Here is a 24,624-nt window from a genome sequence, read left to right as displayed (position 1 = left end):
ACCCTGTAGTTGGGGAATATTTTTTTTTTTAAGATTTTATTCTTTTCCTTTTTCTTCCCAAAGCCCCCCAGTACATAGTTGTATATTCTTCGTTGTGGGTCCTTCTAGTTGTGGCATGTGGGACGCTGCCTCAGCGTGGTTTGATGAGCAGTGCCACGTCCGTGCCCAGGATTCAAACCAACGAAACACTGAGCCGCCTGCAGCGGAACGTGCGAACTTAACCACTTGGCCATGGGGCCAGCCCCTAGTTGTGGAATTTTGAGACCACTTGGGTCTATCTGAAGTAGGGAGAAATGTGATCTTAAGTAATTAAACTTCCATTTTTCTGTATGTTTGAAATTTAATAATAAAATAAAGAAAAGGCATGGCAGGTTGCCTTTGTTTTTCCTTCTGTAGAAACCCTATAATGTAACTCTAGGACACATTATCTTTCCAGAAATTATTGTTGGATTCAGTAATCAGATCGCATCTTCCAGACAGTTCAGGCAAGCAGAAGAGAGAGAAGAATTTGTTTTTTGACTGTCCATCCACCTTCTTTCTTCCTTGAAATTGAAGAGAAAGGAGAGGTAAAGATCTGATCCCCCTCAGCTTTGGGAACTTACCTACAAAGGAGGATTCCTGCTTCTTCTGTGTCTCTTCTGACTAGCTGATGCTACTGATTCTCCTCTTTTCACCAGTTTGAATCATCCAGTGTCTGTACTCAGTCTGCATTCAAAATTATGTCATATACATTGTTACACAGTCATGAGGTATATGTGCTTTCAAATTCTGCACATGAATATTGATATATAATATGTAGCATTTTTATTTTCATTGGTTTTTCTAATTTTGAATAACCTGCTTTATCAGGTTCACATTTTTCTATTTTCAGTTGGTCATTATTCCAGAAGAAGAGATAAAATGAAATACTGGGGAGTTATACAGTGGGGTACCACTTTAGCTAGAGTAATCGAGAAAGACCTCTCTGAGGAGCTGGTGTTTTGAACTGAATCATGAATGATGCAAAGGAACCAGCCACAAGCAGTTCTGAGAGGAGGGAATGGCAAGTGCAAAGGCCCTGAGGCCGGACAAGCTTGATGGGTTGAAGGAACCAGAAGGAAACTCAGCATGACTGGAGCATGATGAGCAAGAATGAATGTGTAGGCAGCATCCAGCTTATGGAGGGCTGTGTAGACTGTGATAAAGAGCTTAGATTTTATGAAAATTGCAATGTAAAATCATTGGGGAGTTTTAAGCAAGGTAATGAGATGATTTTTTTAAGCCCTCTGGCTTGGGAGGGATTCTAGAAAAAAAATGGAGATAGGGAGACCATTTAGAAAGCTGTTAACATAAACCAGGAGAAAAATGAAGTGGCCTCAACCAGGGTAGTTTCAGTAGAAATACTGAGACGCTATCAGATTTCGGATTATTTTTGAGGTAGAAATGATGGCAAATTCTGATAGATTGGATGTGGGTGGATAGGAAAAGAGCGAAATAAAAGATGACTCTAGGTTTTTGGCTTGAGCGAGTTGGTGAATAGTACCATTATCTGAGATGGAACAGAACATGAGAGGACCAATTTGGGGGCTGAGGATAAAAGGAGATTTCTATTTTGGATATGTTAAATTTGAGATGACTCTTACCTACCCAGGCAAAGAGGCTTCCTGGATATCTGTTGCAATTATCCAGCTGAGAAATAATAGTAGCCTGAACCAGCAATGTGGCAGTGGGGCTGTAGGAAGAGGGTGGATTTTGGAAAAGTTTGAAGAAGGAGTAAACAGGACTTGGTTAGTGATGACAAGGGAGCCATGAGGGAGTGAGAGAGGATTCCAAGGCCCCTGATTTAGGATGACTGAGTGGTGCCAGTCCCTAGAGGGAGCACTGGGGAAGGAACGATTGAAAAAGAAGAGGACTTCATATTTAAAAAGGCTCAGCTTTAGTGCTTATGGGAGACCTAAGGCCATGTCACTGAGCATCTTTTTATTTGAGTCTGGGACTCAGGTGAGAGAGACAGTTTAGAGAGATTTGGGAGTCACCAGTGTAAACATAGTCGTTGTCGATCTAACAAAGTGGAGGAAATTACTCAAAAAGAGCCTGGAGTGCAAAACCATGAAGAGACTGTATTCTGAATGAGAAGAAATAGCTTGATGTGGCTTATGCTAGTTAGCAAAGCAATCCCGAAAATGCAAAGAAAGGAACGAATAATGTAAATACCCTTCCAAATCAGGAGCGTTATTCTGTCTGCGGAGCTCCTCTTCAGCCAGAACTCACAACGAGGCAATATTGGACATGAAGGCAAGTCCCACATCCAAAGAGCAAAACCTACAGCCATAGAACAAGATGATAAAGAAGTCAGAAATTGCACACTATTGATGGGAATGCAAAACGGCATAACCACTATGGAAATCAATATGGAGATTCCTCAAAAACTTGAAAATAGAACTACCATATATTCCACAATCCCACTTTTGAGTATTTATACAAGAAAATTGAAATCCGGATCTCAAAGAGATATTTGCATTCCCATGTTCATTGCAGCACTATTCACACTAACCAAGATGTGGAAACAACCTAAATGTCCATTGACAGATGAATGGACAAAAAGGTGTGGTGTATACGTACAATGGAGTACTGTTCAGCCTTAAAAAAGGAAATTCTGCAAGATGCAACAACATGAATGAACCTTGAGGACATTATGCTAAGTGAAATAAGATAGACACAAAAAGACACATACTGCATGATTCCACTTATATGAAGTATCTAAAATAGTCAAAGTCATAATCAAAGAGTGGAATGGTGGTTACCATGAGCTGGGTAATATGGGGGTAATACGGGGAGTTACGAATCAATGGGCATAAAGTGTCAGTCAAGCAGTATGACTACAGTCCAACATTGTACCTATAGTCAGCAATAATGTATTGTCCACTTAAAAAATTGTTAAGAGGGTAGATCATTGTATTTCCAGATGATATTTGGGCTGAGCGATTGTCTTTGAGGCATTTGAGGTCAGCAGAGGACAAGCCAGAAGTGATAGCTGCAGACTACTGTGACACGGGCCAATGACCCGGGTGCTGGCTATTAAAATAAACCTAGTTCTTCTGACTCCGAAATCAGTGAACGCCCACTCACCGGCAGCTGCCTCTTTAGAATAATAGAAGGTCTGTGTCTGGCAGGAACTCTGGAGATTATTTGGTGCTAATTTTCATTTTACAAATGGATTGAATGGAGCCCTCAAAGGATAACATGTTAAAAGTCAGACACTTGCTTTCAGGTGATGTCTGTGAGAGTATTGCAAGCGTTCCTGTTGCATCCTGATACTATTTATGGGACTCTCTTGAAAGGAAATGAAACCAATTTTACCTATGCCCCATGTATGCTGCATAGCTGAATCTCCTCCTGGGGGGAGTCCAGTGTGAGGGTTAAGTGTGCGGGTCTAGTCTTAAACTCCAGGGCTGGAATCCCAGCTGTGTCCCTTAGGAGTCATACGACCTTAACCTCTCTCAACGTAGTCCCCTTACATGTAAAATGGAGATAGTAATAGGATTCTGTCATAGAATTGTATAAGGATTGAGTGCGAGAATTCCTGTCAAGCCCTGGGCCTAATGCCTAGCTCACTGTGTGTTCTTTTCAGCAATTTTTTTTATTGTTCATTTGGGAGGCAGCAAATCTCAGGAGTGAACAGCATGCCGGGCTAAGCCCCTGACATATATTAACGTATTTTTTCCTTAACCTCATCAGGTAAGTACTATCACCATTCCTACTTTACAGGTGAGCAGTTTTAGCAATTTTTTTATTGCTTTTGATAGTACTTTATATTACTTGCCTGTGTCTTTTAGCATCTAGGATGGAAACATTAACAACACACCCAGAGGTCTGTTTTTCTAGCATGCAATGTGCATAAAACAAATATTTGTCGAGGGAGTGACAAAGGAAGGAAGAAAAGAAAGAAGAAAGTGAGGGAGTGAGATTATAACATTGAAAGATCTTTCTTCGTTGTCTGGCCCACTTTCTGAAATCTGGAAACGTATAAGGTATTTTTATTATTCGTATTACCCCTTTTCTGATCTGTGAGATGTGCAGCCAGCACCTTGAGCATCACATAGGAAGGGTCAAGAGGAAGGGGTGTGTTTCTGTGTGTTTTCAGCATGGCAGACAGTATCAGAGGTTTGCCATTGTTTCTACTGCTAACCTCGCTCCCTGTACCTCTTAGTTTGCTCATACGGGGTGTGTCTGCAAGTCAGAGGTACAGAAGACAGAGACACAGCGCTTTCCCTTAAGGAGCTTGCATGTGGTAGAGACAGCTGATGCAGAAGGATTTACCTAACAACAGAAGCCGCTCTAGATCCTGTGCTGTGAGGGTCAGGAGCATGGACTCCACGGCCAGGCCACCTGGGTGTGAATCCAGCATCTAGCAGCTTTGTGACCTAGGCAAGTGAGTAACCTCTCTGAGCCACACGCTCACCCGTAAAGTAGGAATGGTGATAGTACTTACCTGATGAGGTTAAGGAAAAAAATACATGAATATATGTCAGGGCTTAGCCCGGCATGCTGTTCACTCCTGGGCTTTGCTGCCTCCCAAATGAGCAGTAACTACCATAGTTCAGAAGATGACCGCTCTGAACACAGAATGAAGTCATCAAGGTTAGGTCTTGAAGAAGGAATGGGACTTTGTCAAACAGAAGGAAGACAGCCGGCTATTTCAGGCTTGGGAATAGAGTGGATGTGGCCTATTCAGGGGACTTTTAGGATTTGTAAAGGAAAGTTCCGAGTGACATGGGTAAGCAGGAATCATATTTTAGTGAGCACTGAATGCAGAGTTAGAGGGGATCGTGTAACAGTGAGAAGCAGATAGAGGTTTTGGGGAGGAGATTAACATGGACAAAGACATTTTTTAAACAATTAATTTGGTAAATTAACATTAGGGTGGACTGTAATCAGGGATACCAGTTTGAGACAATTGCAATACCATAGGCTTTGATGTGCTAGGGAACTTGGCAGGAATGATGAGGGGTTAAAAAAGAAGAATGTGTAAGAGACCTAGGGAAAAAGGATCAAAAGGTGACCTCTGGAAACAGGTGTGGGGAGGAGATGGAGGAACTGGCTGGCAGGAAGAAAGCCTGACTGGCAGGAAGAAATCTATATAATAGACAGACATGTGCAAGTTCACAGGGGCAGGCGGTTTGGGGAAAAGGATTACGAGTTTCATTCACATCTAGTTGCATTTGATCCAACAACAGGGCACTGATGTGGAAGTTAGAATTCGGAGAAGCAGAATTGAAGTTCAGCTAAGGGTGTGTATATATTTGGGACTAAATCAAGTATAGGTGACAGGGAAAGAAATGAGAGAGGGTGAAATTTCTGAGGAGGTGAAGTGGCAAGAGGAAGGCAGGATAACATGCCAGCCAGTAAGCCCCCAGGAACAGGTGTGAGGATCAAATGAGGTGAGGTATAGGACAGCACATACGGGGGCAGGGCTGATTAAATAGAGCGTAAATAGGAAAAACATAGTGCGTTCATGATAATGAAAAGCTGCCTGCTTTTTTCTTCCCTCGCCCTCCCTCCCATTTCCTAGAATCTCAAGCTGAAATGAACATTAAGACCTTTTGTAGATGAGTGAATTAGGGCTCAGTGTTTGCCCCTGAGATAGCTGTAGAACCAGACCTGCCCTGTTGCGAGGTTGTTCTCATATTACAGGCTGCCGCTTGGGCTAGTCCGGTCTCAGGGCCTCACTGGATACGATTTGGTTAGTAGTCGGTTTATACAAAGCACGCTCTCAACGACCTGGATGCCCCTGCGCTGGGAGCCTGGCGCGAGTGCGGGTGCGCTCAGGAGCCCGCGGAGCACAGAGGACCCGTCAGCTGGAGCGCAGCTCGGTGAAAAGGAGCACCCAGTACAGACCCTGACTTTGGGTCTCGCCCTGTTTCTTTTTTTCTCTTGTAGTTCCTTTTAGTTAATTAACTAATTATGCAATCTTTAGAAAATGAAATAAGCTGTTTACTCATAGGCTCCTTAACTGTGTGCTCATGTTAATTAAATAATCAATCCATTGTTTCTAATATTGCTTCCAAAAAGGTATTGAAATGAAGTACTGTTTTATACAAAGGAGGCTTTAAATCTCAACCACGTTTATAGGCAAATAATTGCAACAGTTATTTTTTACACCAGATCAGTTAAAATCGAAATAGCTATTTTCAAAAGTGTATAAAAATTATGTCGCATGTACGAACATTTTGCACAATTTAACATAATTTTATTGAAGGGATAGCCATTTGAGATCTTAACCTTTTTATGAATTCCTTATGAAGTCATAGAAATCTTAATACCTTTCTAATTTTCTTCTTGAAGGAAATAATTTGGAAAATGCCACGGACAGTAACATAGAAAGCATTTAACATAAACTGAAATCATTAATACTTAATGGAAAAACATAATAATGCATTCCAAGGCATTTTAAAACAGCAAGTATAAAATCGTCTCTTCTGGGAGGCCAGAAAGTTCTTCCAAACTGGTGCTTAGATAGTCTTACTCAAAGAAGAGCTTGACGGAAATAGAACCTGTAAAACCCAAGGATTAGAAGGAGGTGGGTGGGGAGATTCAAATACCTTCATTTTAATTGCTATTTGTCATCACAGATTTCCACTGAGCTTGTACCCACGAGACCATTGGGTCAGAGGTTCTTCTGCGTTGTTTACTTTTTGCTGCAGAGGAGGGATGCCCTTTCAGGGTTTTTGTTCTGAAAAGAGTGGGCACTATCAATTGGCCAAATCTGTTTGCTGAAACCCCTTTTGTTTTGAATCAGTGAGGCCCAAGGTCAAGAAATACTTGGATTAACGTGAGGAAACCACAGTTACAGGGTTCTTGTTTTGCAAATTTCTAAGACTCCTGCATCGTTTTCTGGCTGATTCTCTTGTTACTGTGCCCCTCGCTGGCTGTTCTTGAGCTGCCTCAAGCCCCTTTCTGGGCGGCAGCCGCCCTCTCCCCTCCACAGTCACCTCTGTCCTGAGACTCCTGGGCTAGAGGTAAAGAATGCTAAAATGTGAGGCTTGGAGGCCGAATTCTACAGCCAAATCTTAGTTCCACCTCTAGTTTTGAAATCCTGGACAAGATATGTAAACTCACTCTCTTCCTCCTTTTCCCTTCATTTAAAAAAAAAAAAATTATTTTTTATTTTAATTTTATCAAAGTAATGCCTACACAGTTAAAGTATCAAATACAAGAGAAGTTCTTTTGCCTGGCTTCTCTTAAATGATTTTTCGGATTAAGCAACTCTCTCCCTTCCCTCGATTTAAGCTACTGACTGATGCTTACAGCTGCCTCATCACCAGGGCCTCACCTGCTGTCTCCCCAGCCCACCTGTAAACTGAGCCCACTTGTGGGCATGTATGTGGCCCAAGAGTCAGTTGTGCTTGTTCCCAAACCTGCTGTGCCAATTGTACTTGTTCATATAATTATTCAATTCAATTATAAATTATGTTAACTAATGACATATGGGTGCATAAAAGAATTACTGTTTCTGTGAAACGTTTCAGAAAGACTCAAAGTTGAGTTACTGAAAATAAAATGCTACAGAATTAGATGTGAAAGCATATTTCACATCTTATGTCAAATATTAGGTAAATATTAGGTAAAATATTAGGAAAAACTCAAACAAATATTAAAGGATTCTGCTTTGTGGCTTTAAGTTCTAAATCCACTTAAATGGAACCGAAACTAGGAAATATAGATGCTGATTATGGGTGTGGTTTATGTAAAAAAGTGAAGAAGCAGAAACATGTAGGTAGTTCTATTCCATAAGCAGAAACCCAGGTCGTATCCCATAGGATTCTTCTGGTATTAAATTAGGTAAGGCTCACATACAGTGCTCCACAGCATGTCTGATGTTTAATAAGGATTCAGTACATATTTGTTGTAACTGTGGTTATTATTGATTTAATAATTGTACATCCACGTAATTTTAGAAGAAAAAAGAAAGGTTAAACCAAATCAATATTTCAAAAGAAAATATTGGGATAAACTTTTAAATCCAACAACCAAGTATTAGACAGCAAAGGACTTAAACTTCACTGTGATAATTTTTTTTGCATCAAAATATCTGTATGTAAAATTAAGAGGGTATTGATAATAACATTTATGAAAGGTTTAACTGGGGGAAAAACCCATTAGTTCGTGAAATGTAACCCTATTTCAATTTTAACAGCAAATTGCCACATGGGCTTAAAAGACTGTCCAACCTTTTCCTGTCTTTGAGTTCTCTGTTAGGTAAGGATGATGACAGACAACCTACCATGTGGCCAGAAGAGTTACGTCGAGAAAAGTACATTGGTCCTATTTCTGTTCTCTCACTTGAGCATGAGCTCTGCTTGACTCGCTGAGCTATTCATGCTGCATGGAGCTCTCAGACTCTCAGGAAAAGGATCAGTGAAACACTATTTAAAAAAAAAAGATTTCCCATCAAAGCTCTAGACCTGTTCACTTAGTATGGTGCTTATGCCAAGTTTCATCAGATGAAACGTGCTGTACCACCAAAAACAAAAATGGCTCAGAATAAAGTAATGTGATGAAGGGGGAAGATCACATTTCATTTGATTGTCTATGTCACTAAATTAAGACTTTAATATCGTAATCAATCTTGTAAGCACAATATAAGAACATGTACCCTAGAAGTGGGGTTTAAACTCATTAATTTTAGAGACTCTGGCCAAACCCAATTAATTTCAGTTATGTGAAGCAAGCCAAATGCTGACATTTAAAGTCATTTTCACGGCTTGACCATAGAGGAATACTCATAATTATTTAATATATGATCATGTAGCAAGGAAGTCAGTCTATATTGATTATATGGACTGAGCCCAACATCCTAGGTAGTTGTTACATTTAAAAACATATAGGAATAACAACAATTTAGAAGATATAGTCAAAACCTTTTTTTTTTTCTTTGAGGAAGATTAGCCCTGAGCTAACTACTGCCAGTCCTCCTCTTTTTGCTGAGGAAGCCTGGCCCTGAGCTAACATCAGTGCCCATCTTCCTCTACTTTATATGTGGGACACCTACCACAGTATGGCGTGCCAAGCTATGCCATGTCCGCACCCGGGATCCGAACCAGCGAACCCCGGGCCGCAGAAGCAGAACATGCGAACATAACTGCTGCGACACTGGGCCAGCCCCTAGTCAAAACCTTTAAAGAGCTATACATACTGTTACTATTATTGGGAAGTGAGAGAGGATGCCTTTTTTAGGAGACAAATCATAAATTCAAAAGTAAATGGTATTTACCTTCTTTTTATCAGATCCTTAAAATTAATATTAATAAATATTAGCCCTTGAAAATAAATATTAGAATTTAATTGAATTCAATACATATTTATCCATGACACTAGACTGGGTTCAGGGAAGTTATAAAGAGGGGTAAAACTGGATCATCCTTGTGTTCAACAAGTTTACTGTATAGTGTGGGAGACAGGGATCCGTCTAACTAATACACTTCAGTCTGTGATGTGTGGAGACCCAGACTAGACCAGGGAAGAGTATCCAATCACTGAGTGTACTCTCATTCTTAATGCCCTAGCGTCAGGTTTCCTGAAACCCTTAAGAAATTGGCAAGTGGTGGCTTCCTGGGGCTGTGGAGAGGTGAATGGGGAATTGCTGTTCAGTGCATGAAGAGTTTCAGTCACACATGGTGAACAAGTTCTAGAGATCTGCTGTACTACATTCTGCTTATAGTAAACAATACTGTACTGTACATTTGAAAATTTGTTAAAAGGGTAGATCTCATGGGCTAAAAAGGTTTTGCTTTGTTTTTTGGAGGAAGATTAGCCCTGAGCTAACATCTGCTGCCAATCCTCTTCCTTTTTTTTGCTGAGGAAGACTGGCCCTGAGCTGACATCCATGCTCATCTTCCTCTGCAGTATATGTGGGATGCCTGCCACAGCATGGCTTGACAAGGCATGTGTAGGTCCGCACCCAGGATCCAAACCAGCGAACCCCAGGCTGCCGAAGTGGAACGTGCGAACTTAACCGCTATACCACTGGGCTCGTCCCAAATCTCATGTTTTTTTACCGCCATACATAAAAAAGGAACTTGGCAGATGGCCTTGCACAGCCTTTATATTTGACTCATTGTGGATGGGGGAAACAGCCTATCATATCACGTGTTTTAAGGAAATGACTCGATCATTATAAGCCAGAGAGCTTAAAAGCAATACCTGATGAGAAGAATTCCTCAAGCAATCAATGAACAACTGACCAGAATATCATAAGAGATAAAGAAGCAGCCTCAGTTGATTTTTCAAATAGCTATTTTTTCCACATCAATTTAATTTCCTTCCATGGTTACGTGACAGATTACATAAAAAATGAGAGTGTGCAGGATAAAATCAGTTTTGTATGGAGGGAGATTTTGGGTTCCAGCCTAAACCACATTGTTATCACCAAGCCATGAAAGTATGACCTTAATCATGCTCCTGTTACGTGGGTGAACAAGTAAATATCGAGTTGCAATTACATCAAAGTGAGTTGAAGCAGTGGATTACATATCAAGTTCCAACCCGTGGGGATCAGTTGTACTGTAGGACCTATAATTTATTGATGCACTATACAAATGGCTTATAAATGCCTTCATCCAAAATGCAGAAATTGCTAAATCAAGTGGAGCTGTGGATACCTTATACCAGGAAACTCCTGTCAATACAATTCAAAATGCCCTGGGATGTATCTTTTTAAATCATTCTAAAGACAGAATAGCATTTAATTGACATAAGTATAAACTGTTATGTTTTGGCACAAATGAAACTTGGTGAAAGATTGATCAAAAAGGCAGGAGCCAATTTGTCTCAATTGGGGTTAGAAAAGCAATATTATAAATGAATCACATTGATGGCAGGTTATTTCAATGGAGCAGGATAGCAGGACAGAGAATTCATCCTACCACTGCTTAAACCTCCGTTCTTAAATATTTGTTCTAGTTTTTATCAACATAGTGTGAAAGCGATATTTAAAAAAAACAAGACAGTGGGGACTGGCCCCGTGGCCAAGTGGTTTGCACGCTCTGCTTCGGTTGCCCAGGGTTTCACTGGTTGGGATCCTGGGCGCGGACATGGCACCGCTCATCAGGCCACGCTGAGGCAGCGTCCCACACAGCACAACCAGAGGCATTCACAACTAGAGTATACAACTATGTACTGGGGGGCTTTCGGGAGAAGAAGATAAAAAAAGAAGATTGGCAGCAGATGTTAGCTTGGGTGCCAGTCTTTAACAAAAAAAAAAAGACAGCATGTAGACAGCAAAACATTACAATACATGTACATAATATAGGATATAATATATAGTTTGGTGTGCAATATATTATAAATACATTAAAATTATATAAAATATGTAGTGTACTGTACAGTATATAATATGTATTATATGTTTGTCATCTTTTAAGGGAAAATTGGAATTGTATAATCTAGAAAGCGAAAGTCTAAATGGTCATAAAATTACCATCTTGCAGTTCCCTCGAATTGATCTCAGAATGAGCTGAGGCTCTCCTCTCCCCATAGATGACTAAACCAGAAGAAATATACTATGTTACATTTAGCAACTGCATTTGAGAGAAAAAAATCCTTCTTGATTATCAAGGTGAAAAATCATTGGCTCAAGAAAAAACCCAAAATTGCTTTCTTAGAGCTTTTCACTGCAGATTAAACTATCATTAGTTCTGGATAATTTCAATATCCATGGGATCACTTCCCTCAAAGAGCTTTTTTCTGTTATTGTAGATTTCAGTTCATTTACTCTTCTAAGCTGCACAAACCAAGGTGTCCAACAGTGGGCCACTGGCCACTCCATGCCAGGAGGTGCGCATAGCGTATCTATCCCAAGAACTAATTTTACCCCAAGAGATCTATCTCAATGCTCAAAGATTTTAAGCAGAAACTATAATTGTATATCAACACCATGATATGTTATGGAGTAGATTACAAAGAATCCAGGGAAATTTTCTTTCTCTTGATGGATATTTTGCAGCTCCACCCACCCCACCAGTCCCCAGCTGCATTTCTCTGATGCAGAGGATACAGGCACAAAGTTCAGTCTTTTCTGTGGCCAAGTCTGAAGGTAATACCAGGTTTCCTAGTAAATGACACTAACCCTTTCCCCTCTTCAGTAGCCCAGAAACACAGGGGTGACTTATTCTCTTTTACCACCATCTCCCTGCCCGTGATTTTCTTTACTAGAAATAAAATATCAGACGCTTTGAGGCATCTTTATGTAGAAAGTTTCTTAAATGTCTTCACATGTGATGGTAATATATCAATTTCCTTTCTCTTCTCTTCTCTTTCAGGATGGGGGCCAGTAAATTACCTGCAGCCTATACCGGGAATCAGTGAGTAAATTCTCCATACTGTTTGAGTCTCAGGTAGTTGGAGATAAGCAGAGTGACACTAGAATTTCTGAAAACCCCATAGTGTCACTTTTAAACACCTGTTATGATAGTAACCATGCCCAGAAAGCACAGGCGAGGTGGCCTTCTTGGGGTGGATCAAGTCTTGGAGGGTGGAGGAGAGGAGCAAGCAAACCACGGTCCTTGCCCTCAAGAAATTTACAAAAGAAACCAAAGGCTTGGGGCTGGCCCCGTGGCCGAGTGGTTAAGTTTGCGCGCTCCGCTGCAGGCGGCCCAGTGTTTCGTCGGTTCGAATCCTGGGCGCGGACATGGCACTGCTCGTCAGACCACGCTGAGGCAGCGTCCCACATGCCACAACTAGAGGAACCCACAACGAAGAATACACAACTATGTACCGGGGGGGCTTTGGGGAGTAAAAGGAAAAAATAAAAATCTTTAAAAAAAAAAAAAAAAAAAAAAAAAAAAAAAAAAAAAAAGAAACCAAAGGCTTTAAAGGTAGATTTCAGTTATATGTAGTTTAATGAATAATTCATTTCATCTTATTTGAAAAAGTTGACATTTTTCCTACTTTCATTTTAAGACTATTTAGCATTTCCCTGGGACATTGCATTATAGTCTTTATTTTCCAAAAATGTCTTCTTCTAAGAGTATAGTAAAACCTTATTAATTCAGGTATTGCTCATACACAATTTTTGACGATTTGACCCAGACTAAGATGAAATTTACCTTTGAATTGTTGTGCAAGAAATGGATTTGATAAGAGGAATGGAGGAAACACCTGTAACTTATTTAAAGAGAATAATTGTTTTCATGGCTTTAGTATATACAGTGATCTTCAGGCAGAAGATTCAGCTATAGACTAAGGATCCATGTCATTAAGTAGATATGTCCTTAGAAAGACTTTATGATCAGATCAAAGTATTGAAAGTAATAAAGCTGCATTTATGTCAAGAAATTCTGGCTTTCATAATTCGGTCTAGCTTGTCCCTTTTCCTCTTCACCTCCCCAAACTCAGTATTCCAATCTAGTGTAATGTAACACTATTGTGTTGTATGTGAACGTAAGCATTTATTAATAAAAGAGGATTAATTCCTATTATCTGATTTTTTAAATTTACAAATATAAATTTTATTTTTTTGGATGCTTGTCTGTGACATTGATCCCTTGGATGACAGTAGCATATTTACTTTTATAGGAAAAATGATGTATCGTTCCCCTTCCTTTTTCATGACTTCATAGAGCAGGTAACTTTTTTTTAATTTAAAACTCAATGCTTTCACAAAGCAGGCAAGACAAACTCCTGGGATAATAGTGAATATTTAAGTTGAGAAAAAAATAAGCCCCAAATCAGATCATGCTCTCTTTGGGACATGTTTAAATTGGAGGAATAACTGAATCACCATTCATTTATTCATTCAACAAACACATAGTCAAGGGCAACGCTTATTACTTCAAGGTTTGTAGAGATAAGTAAAATTCTCTTCTTGTCTTCATTGTGCTGACAGCCTATGAGTTGAAACAGAGATGAAGATAATAATTTTCTCATGTGATAAGTAATGTGTTATCCTTATAAGCAAAGTGCTTTGGGAACACAGAGAATATATCAGTAAATCTGACTCGAAGGGTTGGGGAAATATTCATAGCAGGTATAACATTTGAGCTCATTCTTAAAGAATGAATAGAATTTCTACAAGTAGAGAAAAGGACAACATTTCAAATCAGTATGAGCAAAAGTAGGGAGGTATGGAAGTACCAGGATTGCTCAAGAGAAGCAGAGCAGACATGATTAGTCATAGAGAGCTGAAGGGGTGGGACAGCGGGATATGGTGTATATAAAGGTGTGTTACTAAAAAGATGTGCCCTTCCTTCTGATTGGAAACAGCAGTTGGAGCTCAGAGAAAGATTTGAGAGTCATCTGCAGACAGTTGAAATGTCAAAAATGGGAGCAGATAAGACTGTTCATGGACAATTGAGAAAACTTTTAGAAACACGGAATAGAGTCAACTTCTCCCTGAGACAGGAGGAAAGGAAGGGTAAAGAAAGATAAATTTGAAGGTAGTTATAAAGGAATTTGAGGGAGTTTATGTTTGAGAACTTCAATATTCTTTGCACTAGACGGTTGGAGAAGCATGGGTTGTAGCATAGGAGGACACATGTTTGAATCCCAGCTCAGCTGCCCAGCGATGATGTGACGTGGGCAGGTCACATAACTGATCTATGTTTCACTGTTATCTTCTGTAAAACAGAGGCAATAATACTATGTAATTTATAGGCTGGAGAACCACATAAGGTATGTGGAAGCACATTCTACACTAAAGCACTCTATTGACAAGTGACCTGACGTAGTGGCCAAAACACATACAGAGTGACCTTACTGAGCTCTTGTCTATAAAACAGGGATAACAATATATAACAGATATGGGGTATTGAGATTATTAAAGATAAGGTAAGTACAACATATTCACATAAAGGGGCTCTTCAGATGGGAGCTGCTGGGTGATTCTCATCTGTGAATAGGAGCTTGTCTCCAGGGAAAAAGAAAAAAATTGCAATGGAGAATGAAAAAAAGAAAGGGACATGTAAAAATGTTTTTAAGCAGAATTAAGAGCCCATTCTGAAAACATGACTTTGCATGTAGAGTCATACCTCTGAGCTCCAAAGCTGTCAAAATGGATAACTTGATGGTCTGGAGCTGGGGAAGGTCAAAGCAGGTACTATGCCATTGAGGGAACAATTGAAAATGGTGGTCAATGCAGATCCCAGATGCTTGATGGCCTGGCACCCCAAGACCTGTACTCCAGCCTCAACACTGAGTTGGCGGAATCCTTCCTGTGATCCTAAGGGTCTTGTCATTATCAAGTAAGTGAGCTGAGTTGCCAAATGTCCCCAAGTTTGTAGACTGTCCCATCAGCTAAGCTCCAGCCAAACGCTACTGCTCAGAGATCCGCCAGACCCCTGCCCGTCCCTCCTACCCTCTCACAATCACCCTGGCTCACAATCCTTACCCCAGCCTATACCCAGCCTCCCCTTCCACTTGAGTTTTGAGTTTCTTCCTTAGCACACGAGGCAGTAAAAAAGTTTTCCACCTCCTCCAGAATAGAACACTAGAATACGAACCAAGTAAAAAGGAGCCAGACTGCATGCTACTTGTCCCTCATGCTTTCAGCATGAGTTCTAGATCTCAGTACTGAATTCACTGGTTGCAATAGGCAGGCCCATGCTTCCTCTCCCATACCTGGAAGTGGGTTATCTCACCGGCCATTAGGATAACAGCCAGTGTCCTCTTAAAATGCTTAGTGAGCTTTGGGGACCCCAGGAGAGAGCTGCCAAGATCTATTTTGATAGTTACTAAACTTAGAGGGAGATTTGAATTGCTACTGCTCGTCCTCAATTTGCCAAATGGCAGTAATAAGGAAAATATAGGCTATATCTAGCACATTACTGACTCCTATTTTAATTAATGTGAGACATTTCTCATTTGGGAACATGGGTGATTCATTCAGTAATTATTCATTAAGAATATACTAAATTCAAGGTGCTAGCTACTATCCAAGATCTTTGAAGATAATGAATATAAGTATCTTCTGTGAATAACATTTGAAACATTAAGAAAACCCTGTGAAATTCATACAAAATTCTTGGTTTCTGTGAACATACCACTGCAGAGATTAATTGTCGTTAGTGCAGTCGAGTCGATTCCAACTCCTAGCGTCCCTGTGTACAGCAGAGCAGAGCCCTGTCCGGTCTTTTTGCACCATCCTCTCACCTTCTGGCACTGTATCGGACAATGCTTCACTCTATTCATAGGGTTTTTGTGGCCAATTTTTTTGAAAGTGGGTGGCCAGGTGCTTCTTCCTAGTCTGTCTTAGTTTGGAAGCTCTGCTGAAACCTGTCCTTAAGAGACTCATTAGGGGTTGGGAAACCCCAGAGCCGTTTCTTCTCTCTCCTCAGGCTTGGCTCCCAAAGCCTACTTTGCTGTGAATACCAACAGTGATCCCACAGAATTCACCTCTAAGCACCCAGCTTCCCATATATTCCTTTCAGTCGCCTGTGGTAACCTGCGGATATGTAGGTTGTCCCAGAACATATAACATTCTCATTCCCCACACATGGTCCTTCCCTGTGTGGCGGGAGCCACGTCATACTGAAGTACAGCCCATCTCTGCCTCCCCCAGGGCAGTAAGCCCCGTGTGATGCTTCTCCTGATTTGGTTTCAGACTGGATGTTCTCCCTCCATGTCACAAAAGCACATCAGCCTTTCTTGAATGCACTTTAACCACCAGGCGCCATGTCAACCAGACCAGAGCACCCTCTGCAACTACCATTTCATTTCTACCTGGTTTGTCCACAGTCTTCATTCTAAATCTGCTAAAGGGAGCAACTCACCTCTCATTAAAAATAAACACAGAAGGGTGATGTCAGCAGCATGGCAGAGTGAGTTGTTCCCTTTGTCTCTCCACTCTAAGTTACAACCAAATGGACATCCACTGACCAACAGAGGGTTCCCTACACAGCACAACAGGACACCTGAGAGATCCACGCAGCTTTACATCTGAAGGTGGGTGGACTGGAGCCCCAAGAAGCAGTGGAACTAGGGGAGTGGACTCTTCCCCAACCCCAGGGGCAACGATCTAGGGTATAGATCCTCATGCAGCAGCCTGCACAACTGAGTGGAGACAAGGGCAGCCTGGCCCATATGCAACTGCCCATGGAGTGGTGGCAGCAGAAGCCCAGCCCATGTGAATGCCCATGGAATGATGGTGGCACTGATGGCCCCACTTGCACAAATGCCCACAGAGCAGCAGCAGTGAGCAGCCCCACCCACATGATGGCCAGCGGAGAGACAGTGGCCCAACCCACAAAACTGTGAGCAGACAGGTCAGGCAGCAGCAGAAAAAACAGCTCCTGCCCCTGCCCAATGGTGGCAGGTGGAACCTGCAATCAGAAATATCAGGAACCACAGCAGAACCAGTGACCCAGCCTCCAGTGGTGGCACCCCCAACACCAGCTCCACTAGCAGCAGTGGTTGCATATAAGTCCCTGGTTCCCCAGGCCTTCACCAGCAACAGTGACACCCATGAACCCAGTATCCCTGGCAGTGGTGCAACCAGCTATCCCAGACAACCTGGGAATAGCAGCACAGGTGGTGCACAGGACAGCAGTATCCGAGCCTGCAGAGAGCCGCTGGAAACACAAGACCCAAGCTACCCTGGAAGCTGCAGAAGTGCTCACAGAGTGGTGATCCTGGTGGTGTCACCTGAGGCTGCAGCAACGTCTTAAGCAGCAAGGCACCAGCAACCCCAGAGGCACAAGTGGCACAAGGAGGGCACTGACAGCCCCTCTGGCAAAGGCGGAGGAGGGTGGAAACTACAGGCTCTCAAATACGATTAGAAGCAGCTCAGAACCAAAGTAACCAAAGCCATACCCAAGTAAGAAAATGTGGTTACTACCACAAATGAGCTGGCAGAGGATCCAATTCATCAAATGCCATGGAGAACTACAGCAACACTCCAGAACAGAAGAAAGTGACAACTCTCCAGAAACCAAACCTGAAGTCACCGAAGATTAAAATCTAACCAACAGAGAATTCAAAATAGCTGTCATAAAGGAACTCACTGAGTTACAAGAAAACTCAGAAAGACAGTCCAATGAACTCAGGAATAAAATTAATGAACAGGAGGAATATTTCAACAAAGAGATTGAAACTCTAAAAAAAAATCAAACATTCTGGAGATGAAGAACACAATTAATGAGATTAAAAAAATAATGTAGAAAACATTAAAAAATAGAGCAGACCTTATGAAGGAGAGAATTAGTGATCTTGAAGATAGAAACCTAGAAATTATTCAGGTGGAAGAAAGAGACCTAAGATTTTTAAAAAATGAATAAATTCTTCGAGAAATATCTGACTCAATTAGGAAAAGTAACGTAAGAATTATAGGTATCCCAGAGGGAGAAGAGGGGCAGAAAGAAGCAGAGAGCTTATTCAAAGAAATAATAGATGAGAACTTACCAAACCTGGGGAAAGAACTGGACATGGAAGTACGTGCAACTAATAAAACTTCTAATTACATCAATGCAAAAATACCTTCTCCAAGGCACATAATATTACAGCTGTCAAAAGTGACAAAGAAAGTGTATTAAGGGCAGCAAGAGAGAAGAAAATAACCTACAAAGGAACTCCCAGCAGGATTTCAGCGGATTTCTCAACAGAAACCTTACAGGCTGGGAGAGACTGAAATGATACATTCAAAATACTGAAAGAAAAAAACTATCAGCCAAGAATACTCTATCTAGCAAAATTATCCTTCAGATATGATGAGGAAATAAAAGCTTTCCCAGACAAACAAAAGCTGAGGGAATTTATCACCACTAGACCTGCCTTACAAGAAATGTTGAAGGGAGCCTTCCTACCAGAAACAAAAAGGCAGACATTTACAAAGCTTTGCACAAGGAGATAAATAGACAAACAAAATCAGAAAATTGCAGATCTATATCAGAATAGGTTAGCAAATGCTGAATTATAACATAAAAGATAAAGGGAAAGAAAGCATCAAAAATAACTATAAACACTTTAAGTGTTTGGTCACAAACTCACAACACAAAAAAAGAATAATTCATGACAACAAAAACATAGAAGGGGAAGACGAGAGGGATAGAACCTGCAGAGGCTAATGGAGATACGAGGCTATCACAAAAAGGACCATCTCATCCATGAGATCCTTTGTACAAACCTCATGTAACCACAAAAACAAAGACAAACATCATCTATCTTTTTCATTTCCTTACCTCTAACTACACCTTCTTCTGTTTCCTCCTTAATCAGCATGTCTCCCATTTCTGGATTCTTTGTGTATTTTCCTCTTTCCACCTCATCTCTCTACCCTTTATATATTTTACAGATTTTAGTAACCATTGGGAGACAGTCTTTTGGTTTATTTCCCACTTAGTTGGAAGAACAGAGACTCATGTCCATTCAATGGCAAACTCAAAATTAGGAGTGTGTGTGCAGTGGCATTTCATTTACATGTTTTCCTCATTGTTCTTTAAAAATCCTTTGCTGCATAGTGAAATGACGTTCAATGTGTGACAATCCCATAAATCCTTGCTAGCAAGAAGACAGTCCAGATTGTAACATCACAGACTTGGGGATCTTGATAAAATGGTCAAGGCAGAATCTAAAACTTGAATCTTCTTCCTCTGGATCCTATACTTCCTTGGGTCTCCATTTATGGAGACTAAAAAGAAATGCTTTCCTTCTGTTTCCTGAGTGGAAGTAATTCAAAATCATTTCTTAGGGTCATTGAACTGAGAAATGTTCCTTGGATTTTCCTGAAGAAAATCATCAGGCAGGGTTTATGTCCCAGCAAATGGGTACACACTTTCAAGGATAATACCTTTTTACATATTGATAGCATACTTTCTCCCGGAGGAGAGGAGCCACATTTGTGGAAAAGCTTCAGTGTGTGTGTGATTTACAGGAAGAGTTGCTCCTGGCCACCTCTGCAGGTGCTCATGTAGATTCAGTCCACACTCACAGTGCTCCAGCCCTAGAGCTGTGCATTTTATAGACGTGTTCTCTGCGGCACAGTTCCTGGAAGGGACTGTCGTTTATGTGTACCCAGTGTCCTTATGCTCATTCAGCTCCAAGGGAGGCAGGCACATGTGGTATTCATGACCACTGCAGATTGCAGAGAGATGGCTTACCTACAAGTGGGGACTCCAACCCCACACTGGGCATGGCCCGGGGCATTTTCTAGGGCACACGATGCTAGTTCCTCTGTGCTCAGCTTCTCTGGGGAATGAGGAGAATTGAAAAGAAGGTGCTACAGTGTTAGAATCAAGTCGGGGTTGTTATTAAGGTTAGAGTGTAAAGGGGGCAGTTGCCCAGATTGTTTGTGTCCCTACCTGGCAGCCCTGCACTTAGACATGCCTGGGACATGCTCCCCACTGTCGGCCAGAACATTCTTTTCTTTAAATCTAGGATTACCAAAGCTAGTAAGAAGGGATTGTGAGAGACTATTCTACAGCCTTCCTGAGCTTATGTGAGAATTAGTCCTTACAAATCTTATAAGAATTGATGAACATGGTGATATTAAAAAAAAAAAAATACAGCACAAACCTTCAGATTCATGGCCTAACAGTCTCAGCTGAAAAGCCCTCATATTGCAGGATAAAAAAAGCACTCTCTGCCAGTCTTCCCCACTCTGAGACAGATTCTAGTATCGAAACAGCTGCAAATTCTGCACAAACTGATGCTGTTATTCCCACATCCATAAAAACAATCCGTGGAGTTGTTGGCATTTTTTCTTTTGTCGGGAAATGGAATGCACATTTTTCTTGTATGGGAATAATTAGCAAAGAAAAAGTGGCATCCCACAGTTAATTTAGCTGTTCTTTTAAATATTTTCCTGGTAGCTGAATTACATGAACATATTATTTTAATAAGCTGATCTGCAAGTGTTTTTCCCCTTCTCACTGAGGTGCAGAGTAATCTAGAGGGTCAAGGTTTCCAATCTTTTTCTCTTGCATTAAAATGATCTGTCATTTCCATTGTGCTTACACCCAAAAGTCAATTTTTGGTCTTGCTAAAGAGCCCTATAAAATAATTCAGTGGCTACGAAGATGGAATTTTTCTCAAAGTGTAACTACTCCCCTTGCTGGTGTATTGTGGCAATAACATTCATCCCTGAAAACTTAATCGTGATACAGGATTTTTTGTTTTGGGGTTTGTTTGGGGCTTTTGGTAATTCTTCATGTTTTTGAACTTCACAATAAATTGACGCTTAATCTAATGAAACTGGATATGTTAATATTGTCATAAGACATTGTAAACCAGGTACGTTAAATTCAGTAGAACAAGAATGTTTTTAATGTTTCTCGTGCCTAGAAAGTAGGGAAATATTCTGAATAATGTTAGGGTTAAAGTTTTTTTAAAATAATAAAATTTCTTAATTTTTTAAATTGAGGTATGATTTATATGCAATAAAATGCACAAATCTTAAGTGGTCAATCCAATGAGTTTTGAAAATTGTATACACCCTGAATAATAGCCACTCAAAATAAGACATCAAATCTCATATCCTAAATATTTCCCTCATGACCCTTTATAGTCAACTCCAGTCCAGGACCCCACCACCTCCCTCCCACCCCTTCATCTCCCCACTACTGCCCAGGTAACCACTTTCTTAATCCTATGACTATAGCTTAGTTTGGTCTATTCCTGGACTTCATCTAAATGGACTCATACAGCATATACTTTGTAAATGTTCTGTTCACATACCGTGATATTTTTGAGGTTATTGCATATATCCGTAGTTAACTCCTTTTTTATTGTTGAATAATATTCCATTTTATGACTAAACTACAAATTATTTATCCATTATCCTATTTTTGACATTTGCATTGTTTCTAGTTTGGGACTATTATGAATAATACAGCTCTGAAAATTCTTGTGCTAGTCTGTTTGTGAATATCTGTTTTCATTCCCATTGGATAAAGACCAAGGAGTAGAATTCCTGGATCATAAGGTAAATGTTTAACATTGTGAGAAACTGCCCAGCTGTTTACCAGCAATGGTGAAGGTTCCAGCTGCTCCTCATCCTCACCGACAGTGGGTATGAAATGGTATCTCCTGTGGCTTCAATTTGCATATCCCTGATGGCTAATGATGTTGATCATCTTTTTATGTGCTGTTGTCCATTTGTCTGTCTTCTTTGGTGAGATGTCTGTTTGAGTTTTTTCTCATTGTTACTGGTTGGTTTGTCTGTGGTTGATGGGAGGAGTTCTTCGTATATTCTGGCTACAAGTCGTTTGTTAGATACATGTATTGTAAGTATTTTCCCAGTTTGTGATTTGCCTATTCATTTTATTTACAGTGCTGTTTGATGAGCTGAAATTTTTAAATATGAGAAAGAGCAATAAATTACTTTTCTCTTTTATGGTTAATGCTTTTTAGTGTCCTGTCTAAGAAATCTTTGTTTATCCCAAGGTTGTGAAGATATTCTGCTATTACTCAAAAAGTGGTGATAGCAACTTTTTTAATTGAGAACAATCATAAGGACAGTTTTTAGGCAGATTTAGAGGCATATTTATAATGACTGAAACACAGGGCACTCTGCATTTTTATAAATTTATGATTACGTGTTAATTTTCAAGTGTCTCCTTGATTTATCCTCCTTTTTTCTGAGAAATAAAAAGTAAATCTGGGTGTTTTGAGAACTGTCAGGATTGAAGTACTAGAAAAGAAAGCTCAACGTGAGCTTTGAATGTCCTATGTATGATAATGACTTTAGATAATGATCTTTAGAGTACAAGTGATTTTATAGCATTATTCACTGTCCTTGAGCAATGACTTCAATGCCAGGGAGCCAGACCATGCTATTCTGTTCTTTATCCTCATCTTTGCAGCAAGAGGATAATAGCAAATTATCAGACTTTCTTTATAATATCATTCATTGCATACATTGATTTAATATACAAAATTTGTAATATCTTAAATATATATGCAAGCTATATATATATATATATATAATATTCTCATCACCTTAACTAAGGTGATACTCTAACATCACCTAGAGCTAAGGAAAGCTTTGAGAATATTTATTCCTTTGATTAATATTTATTGGGCAGTCCAGCCCTGATGGCCTAGTGGTTAAAGTTTGGCATGCTCTGCTTCAGCAGCCAGGGTTCAGTTCCTAGTCGTGGAACCATATCACTTGTCTGTCTGTAGCCATGCTGTGGCAGTGGGTCACATAGAAGGACTTACAACTAGAATATACAACTATGTACTGGGGCGTTGGGAAGGGGGAAAAAAAAGGAAGATTGACAACAATGTTAGCTCAGGGAAAATCTTCCCCAGCAAAAAAAAAAATAAAAAGAAGAGGAAGAAGACTTTAGGGAAAAAAAATTTATTGATCCATACTATGTGCCAGGCAGTAGATATGCTGTGATGCACAAACAGACCAGGTACCCGACCTCTAGGGGCTTACTATCTAAATGAGGAGAGCTGGTCAAGTAAACAAAGGGATTGTTTAGATTTTGTTAGATGTTCTGCAGAATATTATAGGGCACTGTGAAAGACAGTAACAAGAATTACCTCTTTTAGAGAGGCCTGTCTGAGCAGGTGACATCTAATCAGAGAGTTGGGTTGAGAGGGACCCAGCCATGGAGCAAGTGGGGGAAGAGGAATCGGTACAAGAGGAGCAACAGAGATGAAAGCCTTAGGCAGGTAAGAGCCAGTGTGAGCTCGGCCAGGGTGGTAGGGTGCAGGGGCCAGAGGGAGAGACATGGTAAGGTGAGGAAGGAGAGAGGTAGCAGTAGGCTCATGGAAAGACCTGACTGGCCATGGTCAGGAGTTAAGTTGATGAAGACTAACCTCTCTTTCAAGACCTTACAAGCAAAGCCCACACTCCTCACAAAATAAGTATGAGGTGTTTATAGCTAGAATAAGGCATATTAATTAAGACTTTCGTTTTAGAGTCTTGAAGGGTAGCTTATATTTATAAGTGGTGACTGATAGCATGTGGCCTGAGATGACTGGGGTCACTCAGTGGGGTTCATTGAACAGTATTCTTAAGCCAAGATGTCCACAGAAGTGTGAGCCAGAGAGGGGGATACTGACCAGGAGGATAGGGATTTAGAACCCACCTAAGGGATGTGAGATACCTGTGCATGGACATACTGAAGAAGTGGGGAGAAGGCCAGGACTCCGAAGACTAAGTTGAGGCAAAGTCTTGAAATAATGTCCCAGACTTAGGATGAGACCATGTGGGGGACACCAAATCTCACATGGACCAACTCATTACAGATCATTCTCAGGCAGGTAGTGTAGACTGAACAGAGAGAAACTGGAAGGAGGGAATTCCACTAAAAAGAGTTTAAAAGAATTCATGTAAGTTATACAGAGTGGTAAAGGAAAGGAAGGCATGAGACCAAGAATTGTTGTGCAGAGACGTCTACCAATTGGTCAGGTTTGCTGATTAATTTTCAAGACCAGCCTAGTCTCTTGGGGTATAGGAGCCCCTACATGACCCTCTCTGGGACTTGAACTTATTTCAGGTCATTAGGAAGTGTGGACAATATATGTTAGCATGTATCCCTCCCCATAAAGTCTTCAAGAGAGGCAGGGATGTGGCTAGAAGCTACCAGCATGGCTCTGGGCAGGCAGATGAATGAGCTGGGTGCAGGGTCAAAGTCAGCATCCTCTCCCTGCCTCCATGCCCCTACCACAGGCTGGGCAGCATTAGTCCTTCCTCTTCTCAAA

General features: G+C 40.7%; 1 protein-coding gene and 1 long non-coding RNA gene across 10 annotated transcripts in view; one reads left to right on the top strand and one right to left on the bottom strand.

Annotated features, from left to right (window-relative positions):
* LOC138925384 (uncharacterized) overlaps nt 1-5,748 on the bottom strand; it is a 31,464-nt gene extending 25,716 nt beyond the window's left edge. The window contains exons 1-3 of one of the 2 annotated variants that reach the window (XR_011441462.1): nt 5,641-5,748; nt 2,194-2,301; nt 603-705 (exon numbers count right to left, since the gene is read on the bottom strand). This is a non-coding gene — a long non-coding RNA (uncharacterized lncRNA). Of the gene's footprint in view, nt 1-602; nt 706-2,193; nt 2,302-5,579 lie in introns of both variants that reach the window. The other variant, XR_011441461.1, reaches the window with a different exon arrangement.
* CHST9 (carbohydrate sulfotransferase 9) overlaps nt 1-24,624 on the top strand; it is a 250,381-nt gene that overhangs the window by 125,837 nt on the left and 99,920 nt on the right. For 6 of the 8 annotated variants that reach the window (XM_023647597.2, XM_070275596.1, XM_023647598.2 and 3 more), the window contains one exon: nt 12,300-12,341. In XM_023647597.2, the coding sequence (XP_023503365.1) occupies nt 12,300-12,341 (42 nt within the window). Of the gene's footprint in view, nt 1-544; nt 567-11,988; nt 12,074-12,299; nt 12,342-24,624 lie in introns of those variants that run through there. The other 2 variants (XM_023647604.2, XM_023647600.2) reach the window with 2 other exon arrangements.

Source organism: Equus caballus, chromosome 8 (assembly GCF_041296265.1).
Source record: "Equus caballus isolate H_3958 breed thoroughbred chromosome 8, TB-T2T, whole genome shotgun sequence".
NCBI classification, from domain to species: Eukaryota; Metazoa; Chordata; class Mammalia; order Perissodactyla; family Equidae; genus Equus; species Equus caballus.
This window is presented reverse-complemented; position numbering and strand designations above follow the sequence as displayed.